Below are 12,104 nucleotides of genomic sequence, written 5' to 3'. Positions count from 1 at the left end.
AATATTCAGCCAAGTTTGTTGCGTAGTTATTGGAGGGTGGCTCCTAAGATTAAGGAAGCTATCGAAACATCAACCTTCAGGAAACGTCAACCTTCAGGAAACTCAAGAAACTTATTGAGGCCCAACAAGATGGTTCATTGGTAAGGGCCACCAAATCCGACCATCGGAGTTATGCCCAGGATCCATACAGTAGAGAGATGACGGGCGAAGGTTGTCCACTGACCTCAGCAAATGCTCAAATTAATAAATATATTAAAATTAGTTAAAAAATAAATGAAACACTGAGGTATGGGAAACTTAGGAAGTTACAGGATTCACCAGGTTTCTCCCCCGGTTTAAACCATCAGCAAAATCGAAGGGGAGTGGGGCCGGCGCAGCTGAGCCGCCTCAAGCCAGGAGGGAGCTCCAGGGAGGCAGCTGTCCGGAGCCACGATGGGACAGTCTGGGGCTGGTGCCCTATCGGGGTGGGCAACTTTTGTTCCTCTCCCAGGAGAAGTCACTAAACGCTGAGCACCACCTACCAGTAGCCTACGTCTCTCGGCAGGCGCCATGTGCTGTGGTGCTAACGTGGACACACATGGTACCAGTCTGGCCGGCTGTGTTAACCACAGACACTGCGAACCCACGCTGGGCGCCCGCCCCGGGGTGAGGTTACACCCCGGACCTCCACCAACGCCCGGGAGGGCTGCAAAGGAGACCGACAGCGCATGCTCCAGCTCGGGAGCCGCTCGGCTCACTTTGGCCGGGCGGGCCTGCGCGTGCGCGGCGTGCTCGGGGCTCGGCGAGCAAGTTGTGAGCAATGGGAGGCAACTGGGGAGCGGAGCCAGCGGCCGCCCGGCGGCCCGGAGCCAACCCGGCCGCCCAGGCCTCACGTCTGACACGGAGAGCGTGCGACACGGCGGGCCGAGGAGCCCCGGCGCCCAGCCAATCGACGCCCGGCTCCGGGTGGCCACGCCCACCGCGCCCTCGCACGTAAAGAGGAGTCCGCGGGGCCCGGCGCGCCGGCGGCTGGCTTCTGATTGGCTGGGGCGAGCAGTGGCCGGACCCGAGGAAGCCGGTGTTGTCGCTCGCACCCGGGGTAGCGGCCAGGAGCCGGCAGGACTGGAAGGGGCGCAGTGTCTCTGTGAGTGAGCCGGTGTGAGCCGGTCCGGGGCGGGCGGGCGAAGAGCGGAGGGGCCTCGGGAGGATCGGAGGCCGGGGGCTGCCAGCCGTGGGACGCGGGGATGGTCCCTCTCGGCCAGGGAAGGTGGGGCCCGGGGAAGAGGTCCGACGCTTCCGGAGCGGATCGTGGCCGAGGGACGGGAACTCTGAGAAGGCCAGGATGAGAGACGGGGACTGCGCTGTTGACAACTTCGGGGATCCAGGGAACAGCGGGCGCGGAGGGAGGAGCGCGGTCGCACCGGCAGGTCAAGGTCACAAGCAGGGTGGGAGATGAGGGGAGGGCCCAGCGGCCGGCACCTCTGCCCGGCCTGCCCCCTGCACCACCCGGGGTTGGCGCCGACCTCAGACCACCCTGTGTTACTCGATGGAGGAGGAGGAAGGCTGTGGCGGAATGCGAATGCCCCTGACAAGGGAACGTGGCTTAGAGATCACAGAAGCACGGCTAGAGTTCAGATTTGCCAGCAGCCCGGGAGGCTCGGCGCTGCTCACCCATTTCCTCGTGTGTTCTTGGGTAGAGAGCAGCCCCCTCTTTGAGGCTGTGGTCCCCACCCAAGGAATCTACTTCCGGAAGTACCGAGGCACCCTGCAGCTAGACAGTTCTGGGTGCAGATTCTGACAGGTTCAAGTGGTTCTTGGTGCTCATGGAGTGTGCTAGGGGATCCTCTTTTCTTCTGTACACCAGTGTTGCTTGAAAGGGCTTCTTAAAACATAAATCCTGCCCCTGGTCATTTGAATCAATCTCCAGGCGGGGCCCTGGCAGCCATTTTGCACAAGCTGACGGGTAACTGATGCAAAAATCAGAATTTGTTTGTTTGTTTTTCGAGACAAGGTTTCTCTGTGTAGCTTTGCGCCTTTCCTGGATCTCGCTCTATAGACCAGGCTGGCATTGAACTCACAAAGGTGGTGGCGCACGCCTTTAATCCCAGCACTCCGGAGGCAGAGCCAGGCGGATCTTTGTGAGTTCAAAAATCAGATTTTGAAACCATTGTTTTAGATAATATTTCTTGGGATCAAAGGGACAGGCTGGGAAGAGTCTTTGGATGTTACATCACCTGATGCTCAGCTATTTTCTCATTTTACCTCTTCTAGGCTGCTGTGCATTTGGAAAAGACTGTCAGTAGTCATACCTGACCTTACAGAATAATATGTGTTCAGCAAACTAAATTTGAATATCTGGTTATTGATGAATGACTTAAAAATAAAGTATGTTTTACTTCCTGACAGATATCGGTCAGTCCCTGGGTGAGTGAAATAATAAAAGAAATCTAGTAGGAAAAAATCTTTTCAAATCAAAATTGGAATTGTTATATTATTTAAGTCACTGAAGAAAGAGCCCATTTAACTTTAGAGACAGTATTGGGGGATTATGTTAGGAATGGATTTTTATATTTTCAGTTCAAATTCGCACCTGTAACATGAAAGTGTTGGTTTAGTAAAAAATATATTGTCAACCTAAAGGAACTGTGGACTGTGTGTGTGGGGAGAGCCAGATATACAGAGATGTATTCCTAGTGTAGAATAATCCACATGACCCTTCAGACCCTTCTTTTCCACCTGTAAAGTAAGGATATTGATTGTCATCTGATTCGTTTCTTACCCAGGGTATGATTTGAACTTACTGACCTTGAAACTCTAGAAGTATATTCTTTACTTTCATTTAAATGGGGGTGTTTCGTGAATACTAGGTGACAAAGGTGATTATCAAAATTACAAATTCAGACGGCATTCTCTATTTATACTGATTACGTTAGAGTCACATCGTTTTTAAGATGACAAAGGTCTAGTTTGATTCATAGTCTGGCATGTGTTGGACTTAAGTTCCCCTGTCTCATTGGATTGTTCCTGAAATGTGTACCTGAGTATTCCCCAATCAAAAACAGATTGTCGTTAGTTGTTTCTTCTTTTTTTTCTTTTTTCTTTTTTTTCCTAGTTAAGGGCTTGCTGTGTAGCCCAGGCGAGCTTCAAACTTAAGATATCCTACCTCCCGTAGTCTGAGATTACAGCAAGTGCCACCACACCCAACTCCAGTACTTCATCTTCTCTTTGTAGCCCCTCCTGGTAGAGAGACACATGTTTCGTTGGTGCAAATGTGTGATAATGCACTGGATCAGATGTCTCTGTCAGCTAGGTCATGTGATTATAGTTCCATCAACACGGCTTTCTTTGAGCTCTGGACTTATCTTCAGCTTCCTGCCAGGAGCTGTCCAATCATGCCTGCTAGATGTCTTTTGTAAATCTGATTTCATTATTTTTGTTGTCTTGAGACAGGGTGTTGCTATGTAGCCTAAGCTAGCTTTAATTCATGAGTCTCCTCCCTCTGAGTGCCGAGATTATAGGCATGCATCACCACTCTGGCTATCACATCCCCTAAAACAAATAATGGCCACTTGGTGTGCCCCAGTTCTAACTGCAGAGGCAACATTCTGAAAGCGAGTCAAGTGCCCTGCCCATACTAGCTTGGGAATCTGTATCACAGGTCATGAAGGGAAAGGGCCTGTGTCTTCTGGGGTTTTTTTAATTTTTTTTTTTTTTTTACATTACCTTTCAGTTCTACATATCAGCCACGGGTTCCCCTATTCTCCCCCCTCCCACCCCCTCCAGGGCAAATCCCCCGAGGACTGCGATCAACCTGGTAGACTCAGTCCAGGCAGGTCCAGTCCCTTCCTCCCAGACTGAGCCTCTGTTTTTTATATACAGTAAAGAGACACTTGTCTCTTTCCCTTGTGAAAGGGGAAGAGCCTTTTGCTCCATGAAGAACCCACTGGACAATTACACTCATCCACATAGGAAGTGGGGAGAAGATACCCACTGTGATTTGTTTCCTTGTTTATGGTTGGTTATTTGGTTGACAGTGCTGGGGATCTAACCCTTGATTTCATTCACGCTAAGCGAGTGCTCCATCACGGGCTGCATCCCCAGCACAAAACTGCTTCTAGAGATAACTAGCATGATGAGTTCAGGAGGCGTAAAGGTAAAGGGAGGTTTGTTTTGTTTTGTATTTTTGAGATAGGGTCTCCCTACTGGGTAGCTCTGGCTGTCCTGGAACACAAAGAGATCCACCTGCCTCTGCCTCTTGAGTGTTGGGATTAAAGGCGTGCGCCACCACACCTAGCCACAAAGGGAGTTTTTTAAAGTAGGTTGTCATCTGGTAACTTTGTCACTTGGAGTTTCAAGGAATCAAGACCTAATCAGGACATCTTTTTTTTTTTTTTCCCCATAGATGTGATGTAAGAACATTAAAGGGAAATCAACACTTAGGTATATGCAGCTTGATGTTTTCATACTTCAGGATTAAACTCTTTAAAAGTATATAGTTGTTATTTTTACCATTTACGAATAAATTACCTGAGACTTATTATAATTGTTGAGCATAACTGAATTTATTTTGTACTTTTTTGTACATTTATTTTGTACGTTTTGTACTTTATTTACTATGTACAGGGCTTTGTACCAGGCCATGGGGATATATGAAACAGGGCAGGGATGCACCCTGGCTTCAAGGAATCAAACACGTGGTTGTAAGTGTTCTACAGAGTGCAGGATTCTATAGGGGTCACAACCAAAGTGCTCATAAACAAACCAAAGAGGACTTTCCAGAGGGCCAGTTCAGATGCAGCCCTGCAGAACCAGGGTTAGCTGGGGACCGTTGGGACATAGACAGACAAGGCACAGGGGGAAGTGACAGAGCACTCAGCTAACAGATGGGTCTGCAGGGAGCTGATATACAGGCCTGGATGCAGTGTGTCACCCTCCACAGAGCCCACTCATGCAGTTCTTGAGGTCTTTGGTGTTTATGAAATCTCTCAAATCTCTTCTAGCTAAGATATTTTTCTGTAGTTCAGTGTAGATTATGTTACTGGCAATTAAGTACATTCTGTGCATTCTGCTTTAAAAAAAATAATCTGCTTTTTTTGAACCATCAGTTATTTCGGTGTTTGTTTTTTTATTTCTGGGTATTATTTTTTCTTTGAGTCAGGATACCCTCTACGGCCTATTTGGAGATTTTTGTTTATTTGTTTTGCTTTCTTTGAGGTGGTGGTGGGGTGTCATCTCTTTGTAGCCCAGGCTGGCCTGGAACTCAAGCTCCTTCTCCTTTAGACTCTGTTGGTCATCTGTGTGCCACCACACCTAGTCAGTATTTGTTTTATTTTTGCAAATGTAACTAGCGTCCTGAACCTTGAGCTTACTGAGCCTTGTATATACAAAAGCTTAGTAAGATTTATTGCGTTAGGAAGTAATGGAGGACAAAAAAGAAAAGATTTAGCTCTATTCCGAACGTTCTAGCTAGCCAGTGTTCTTCTCTATTGGAGGATAGCATTGACTCTAGGGGATGTAGGGCTTGGAGAGATGAGCTCACTTTTCAGAACAGACATTCCCGCATCAGAGTTGAAGTTTCTTCGAGGCCTTTGCTGCCACTTAACCCCAGGAACAGCAGTCTGCGGCCCTTTCTCACTGATGGGAACACACGGCACATGAAGGGTCCGTGTGTAGTCACGGGCAGCAGTGGGAACCAGTGGGCGGTCTGTGTACTCTCTGCCCTGTTTGCTTCCTTTATTCAGTCTGTGGTCAGGATTACAGGCAGTTCAGAATTGTTCATTAAAGAAATACACAGTAAGGATGGAATGGATTTGTTTGTCCGTCTGCACTTCCTGGTCGTGGTGGTGGTGGTAGAATGGATTGTTCTTGTCCTGCCCCTTTATTCACACAACTGTGAAGCGCATATTGGCCGCGTGAGTGCCACTGAAAGGAATGTTATACAAAGACGTAGTGTTAAAGAGGAAGCCTTGGGAGCATTGGGAAGGTATGTAAAAAAGGCAGATCAGAAGCCTGGGAGATGTCTGTGAAGAAGGTCTGAAAGAGTTGTTTTGTGTTGTAATGATGTTAGCAAAAATAACCTCAGAGATGAGAGGGAGGGAGGGAGGGAGAGGGAGGGAGGGAGGGAGGGAGGGAGAGAGGGAGAGAGCGAGCAGTGAGCAGTGAGCATGGTGGCGCACGCCTTTAATCACAGCACTAGGAGGCAGAGGCAGACAGATATCTGAGTTCGAGGACAGCCTGGTCTATATAGTGAGTTCCAGGATAGCCAGGGCTTTGTTGAGAGACCCTGTCTCAAAACAAAACAAACAAACAAACCAACCCCAAAGCTGTGCAGTTGAATGTGAAAGCATTATCTACAGGGAGCGATTGTAGCAGCATTTGTTGAAGTTACTTTCTGTCTCAAGGGAGTAAATAATGAACTAGTTAGAAATTTTGACTTACTGCAGTCTTTTCCCAAAAGGCAATATCCATTGATTAGTGTAACAGACTGCAAACTCTTCAAAGGTGAAAACTAAAGCCAGGTAGCATGTTGGAGCTAGCAAGTCAGCAGTTGAGAGCATTAAAAAACCGTACTAAAAGTGCTTAGTAGGGGCAGGGGCTCAGTGGTGAGGACCAGAGTTCAGTTCCCGGTACCCGTGTCGAGTGGCTCACAGCCCGCAGTCAGTCTGGCTCCAGAGACCCAGCACCCTCTGGCTGCCTCTGGTACCTGCAAGCAGATGCACGTACTCACACAGACACACACCTACACATAATTTTTAAGAGTATTGCTGTTTTTTAGAATACATTAAAGAAAATATTGTTACATGGGAGAAAAGGCGAAATGATGGGATAATAAATGTATACAATTCTCTTTAATTGTGGAAGTTTATCTAAATTTTTTTGTTCAAGTTCACAGCAGATACCATGGAAACTAGACATAATAGTTCTAGATAATAATACTCTAGATGCTTTTAATTACAGAACCTCGAAAATCTCTTTCAGGAAGACTCTTCAGGAAATCACAATGTCAACCAACACAGACCTTTCTCTTTCTTCATATGATGAAGGTCAGGGATCTAAGTTTGTTCGGAAAGCTAAGGAGACACCGTTTGTCCCCATTGGTAAGTGGCTGACGTTCTGATCAGTCTGCTGTGAGCTTAAAGCAATGGAAGTATGGTAATTTGTCTATTGAGGAGGTCCTGAAATATCTTTTTCCTTATTTTGTTGAAGTATGATAAGGTCACCATCATAAAATCTCATCATCCCGAAAGCTCTGAGTTCAGATTTGTTTGACTGGCTGTCATCTCAGTGACTCGTGCTGTGTGGGATCCCAGGACCACCTCCGACTCTGAGATTTGTCAGAGCTCAAAACAAAATCACTGTAATCACGTTAAGGTTTATAGCACTGAAAGGATGGAAGTGAAAGTCGACCGAGACGTCTGTGAAGAACCAGGACAGCCAAGCCTAAGCTTACGGGCCTCTCCTAGAGGACACTGTGGCAGCATGGGCAAAGAGAAGCTGCCAAACTCGGGCGTTTAGGTTGTGTTGAGGTCAGTCACGGGCATGCAGTGTCCATAAAGGCCTTGCAGCCCATGAAACACCAATATGGTCACCAGTGGAGATTCCAAAATCAGTCAATTGGAATAATTTACTCATTTAAAGCAGATACAAATTATATTAAAATTAAAACACTAGAAACATTCCCTTTAAATGGAATGGGTCAGGGATCCATGTGAACTCTGATGTTGTTGCTGGAGACCCTGACCCTTTGCATAGGGCAGGGAAGGAGCTGTGTACATCCTTGGGGAAGAAACCCTGTTGTTCTGTGGGTGATATAATTACCTGCACAGGAGTTCAAGAAAATCAAATGAGAAACGGCTAGACCAACAAGAGAAAAGATCACTGTCCTAGTTAGGAAAGAGTGTTTGTCTTAAACTTCCAGATGGCAGTCCATCATTGAAGGAAGTCAGGGCAGGAACCTGAAGCAGAAACTATGGAGGGATACTGCTTGCTGGATCACTCAGGCTATGTTCAACCAGCCGCTTATCTAGCCCAGGACCACCTGCCCAGGAAGGAGTGATACACCCACAGCAGGCGGGGCCCTTCCTCTGTCAATCAAAACAGCGTCACAGGCGTGACCACAGGTCAGTCTGATCTGGGCAGTACCTCAATTCAGACTCCATCACTTGCCTCTAGAGTAGAGGTTCTCACCTTGTGGGTCGCGACCACTTTGGGGGTCAAGCAGCCCTTTCACAGGGGTTGCCCAAGGCCAACAGAAAACAGACATTTCCATTACAGTTTGTAACAGTAGCAAAGTTACAGTTAGGAAATAGCCACAGAAATAACTGTGGTTGGGGTCACCATAACATGAGGGGCTGTATTAAAGTGTCACAGCCTTAGGAAGGTTGAGAAACTCGTGCCAACGCCAAGTAGGACAGTTGCTTCATTGGTACATGAGAAGACTTTTAGGGGAAAGTCTCGGAATGTCTTAAGACCCGGAAGTAAAACAAAGAATTATCTGTAAGGACACCAGTTGTACGCCTGCAGATTGATGGGTGTCACCCTAAATTTCTACTCTCGGTCCTCCTGTAATTATTTCTGGTTTGGTTCTGACAAGTTATTTACTCTTTTTGTTTTTTCCTTTTCAGTGCTAATACAGTTATTTCCTAACTTCTTTCTGTTTTAACATCCGAGCCCAGTTACCAGCTTAACTGCTTCAGTGTGTGTGTGCTGCCACTTTATATTGATTGCCGAGTTTCAGTTTTAGGTTATGCAGTCTGGGAATTAGCCTTTTTGAAATTCAGTTTTCTTTGTGGCCTAATGTGTGATTATATTTTTGTCAGAACTTCCTAGACTTTTGAGAGAATGTGTGATCTATTTTAAATTAAAATTTCATTTCTTTATTATTGTATATGTGTGTATATGTGCATGAGCCACAGTGCTCAAGAGTAGGTCAGAGAACAACTTCCAGGAGTCTGTTCTCTTTCCACCCCATCGAGGCAGCTGGCTCGTATTTTCTCTGTACGACATACTCCAGGCTGGCACATAACCTCCTCTGTGATCTCCTGCTCCACCTCCCATCTGTCCGTAGGAATGCTACTGTGATTACAGGGATTGCTGTTGGCATCAGGCTTGGCAGCAAGTGCTGAGACATCTCATTACCCTTGACAATTCTTAAATCTGTCTTCTTATTCCACAAACCCAGTGTTTCAGAAGGAATCCTTAGCCAGGCATTGTGGCTCAGAACCCAGCACTTGGAATGTAGGGACAGGAGGATCCAGTTCAAGGTCATCTTCTGTTCATAGCGAATTTGAGACCAGCCCCCAGGTCACTGCATACGACCCTGCACATACACACAAAAAAAGCCCCAGTGCTTGATAGGCAGAGATAGGTGGAATTCAAGGCCAGCGAGGGCTACACAGTGAGATGCGTTTCAAAAGACCAAGGAAAGTATCCTATCTAAATTTGCTGCTGTTTGCTATGAATTCTAGATTTGGACTTGTGAAGCAAAAAAGATTGAAAACTTGGTGTGTTTTCACACAATTAATGAGCTGATAAAAGTATCCTTACAGAAAGAGCAGAAAGTACACTGATAATGGTGAAATTGTCCCTCTCCCGTGCATCTGACATGATTGTGACTGTGTTTTGCAGGAATGGCCGGGTTTGCAACAATTGTTGCATATGGCTTATACAAACTGAAGAACAGGGGAAATACGAAGATGTCCATTCACTTGATCCACATGCGTGTGGCAGCCCAGGGCTTCGTTGTTGGAGCCATGACGCTTGGTAGGTTCCAGCAGGACCTGGTCAGATGTGTGTGTGCTTCCCCTTGACTCACTTTCTTGTGAAAGAGTAATCAGTTCATTAAAGCAGTGATGCAGCTTTCCTACTACAGTAGACAAACCTTATTAGAACTCCAGTGCCATCTGAATGTAGGTTGGTAAGAACATGATTTTTGTATTGACTTTGGGAAAGCAGAAAAGATTCTAAAATGTACATGCTTTTAATGAGTTTTAGGATTGAATGCGAGGAGGCTGGAGTGTGTGCCCCTGGTGTCCAGCTCTCCTGGCAGGCTGTTGTGTGTTTTCTAAATGCTGAGAGAGATGTTTTAATGTTTCTCTTCTTTTTCTTCAGGTATGGCCTACTCCATGTATAAGGAATTCTGGGCCAAGCCAAAGCCTTAGAAGATGAGCTGCTGCCTTGGTCTGGGAACGGCTTGCTTTATTTAGACGTCTCATATTGAGGTTACATGTTTGTGTCTACAATAAATAACATGGGTTTAGACAATAACGAGGTATTGAACATTGGCTTACTTTCTTGCCAGCTTGATTTACCTTTTGACCATATTGTTAACGACTAGTTCACTAACTAGTCACTGGGGGCGAGTCAAGTTAACACAAAAGAAACCTGTCACCTGAATGTATAGTTGGTAATGGCGTTCCCCTGCACCCTTGTGATGAAAACTTTGAGGACAGTGGACAGTGCAGACACACACTGTGCTTCAGAGCAGGCCTTGCTTTGGAATGTGTCAGGGAGGAATCACGTTTGCCTCAGTTCATTTAACCTGCAGGCTGGCTTTAGAACTCAGGGTTTTAAGGTTTGTTGGCTTCTGAAAACACATTCCAAAGAGTGCATGAAAAATAACTAACGTATAAAGCCCCCTACAACTGAGGGGGAGAGGAGGGAGTGTGGTGTGTGTGTGTGTGTGTGTGTGTGTGTGTGTGTGTGTGTGTGTACACAACAGCTGGTAGAGCTGATGAGCGCTGCAGAGACGCAGTTTATTAGACTCATAAACAGAGTAATTGTGGGTTCCAGTTTAGCTCTGTTATAATTGCAAAGTTATATTTTTGCTGCTTTGTAATAGGATAGTTCTTAGATATCATCTTGAAACAGGTATTTTGTTTCTTCTTTGTGGTGCTGCTGGGCATTAAATGCGGTGCCTCACATAGGCCAGGCGTTTTAATTGCCAGTGCCACTGAGCTACATCCCAGCAGAAATAGGTACTGTGAGTGGTAATACTTACGTCAGTGATAAAGGAAATACTCAGCTTAATGTGCACAGTGTGTCTTACTTCCCTGTCAGAATCATAGATACTGTACCAAAATGAGTGATATGGTGGACGGGCTAGTTTTTGAGACATTACACACAGACTTGGATATACAGAATGCTTAGTGCACTGTAAAATCCCCCTGTCCAGCCTGAACTTACATTCCATAGTGACAACATGGCATATGTATTGTTATTAAAATAAGTGAACACATCAGATGTCTTGTGTTTATTTCAGCACAGAAAAAAGTAAATCTTCCCTCAGAGCAGTATAAAGATTAGAAAACAGAATGTTTGTACCTATGGTGGGAAACAGTTAAAGGCCATCTACGCTAGGAGCATTGGTTAGCATTTGCTGGGCACCTACTGTGTGCCCCACTGCTCTGAGAAGTTTTTATTTTAATTATGCATAGATGTGGGTATGTATGTGGGTATGTGCATATGACTGCAGGTGCCCTGGGAGGCTGGAGACATTGAGTATCCCTGGAGCTAGAATTACAGGCGGCTGTGCTGGAAACCGAATTTGGGTTCTCTGCAAAAGCAGTTCTTGCTCTAAACCATTGAGCCATCTCTCCAACTCTCTCCCTTTTACCACATTTGTGTGTGTGTGTGTGTGTGTGTGTGTGTGTGTGTGTGTGTGTGTGTGTGTGTGTTGTGCGCGCGTGCAGCAGCAGTCACAAGACAATCTGAGGAGTCAGTTCTCTCCTGGGTATGGACAGGTTTACAGTCTTGGTAGCAAGCACCTTTACCTGCTGAGCCATCTTCTGCCCCTTAAAAACTAAACATGTAATGTTAAATTAATGGTCTAGGAGGAAGGACCCTTTCCACAGACAGGCCTGGGTCACATGGCTGGAACTTGGGCTTGGGAGGCAGGCAGTAACTCAACAGTCTGCATTCCTTGTGCTCTGCTGCTGTAGGACTGACCACGGGAATGTGCTTTTTATTGTTCAAGTTTAGAATAGATGGGATTGCCTCTTGAGAAGAGTCCAGGAAAGGTTATTAGCATAATAGGGCTGACAGCTACAGCTAGCACAGTGGAGACCGTGGCAACAAAAGTAGCTACCACAGTTAGTTAATCTTTCATTCTATTGGGCATGATAAAT

General features: G+C 46.2%; 1 protein-coding gene across 1 annotated transcript; it reads left to right on the top strand.

Annotated features, from left to right (window-relative positions):
* The first annotated feature begins 987 nt into the window (after positions 1-987).
* Higd1a (HIG1 hypoxia inducible domain family member 1A) lies at positions 988-10,245 on the top strand. The gene is made up of 4 exons (XM_006982893.4): positions 988-1,123; positions 6,958-7,076; positions 9,607-9,741; positions 10,090-10,245. Exons 2-4 carry the CDS (start codon positions 6,980-6,982, stop codon positions 10,137-10,139), a joined length of 282 nt encoding a protein of 93 aa, XP_006982955.1. The 5' UTR covers positions 988-1,123; positions 6,958-6,979; the 3' UTR covers positions 10,140-10,245.
* Positions 10,246-12,104: the final 1,859 nt, after the last annotated feature.

The sequence above is a fragment of the Peromyscus maniculatus genome, chromosome 7 (assembly GCF_049852395.1).
Source record: "Peromyscus maniculatus bairdii isolate BWxNUB_F1_BW_parent chromosome 7, HU_Pman_BW_mat_3.1, whole genome shotgun sequence".
NCBI lineage: Eukaryota > Metazoa > Chordata > Mammalia > Rodentia > Cricetidae > Peromyscus > Peromyscus maniculatus.
Note: the sequence above shows the minus strand (reverse complement) of the source record. Positions and strands in the feature narration are given on the sequence as shown.

Bases quoted from the DNA above. Each gene is read 5' to 3' on its own strand.
- Higd1a (XM_006982893.4), top strand. From the start codon at position 6,980: ATGTCAACCAACACAGACCTTTCTCTTTCTTCATATGATGAAGGTCAG. The intron at 7,077-9,606 runs GTAAGTGGCTGA...TGTGTTTTGCAG, and splicing joins GACACCGTTTGTCCCCATTG to GAATGGCCGGGTTTGCAACA. The intron at 9,742-10,089 runs GTAGGTTCCAGC...CTTTTTCTTCAG, and splicing joins TGTTGGAGCCATGACGCTTG to GTATGGCCTACTCCATGTAT.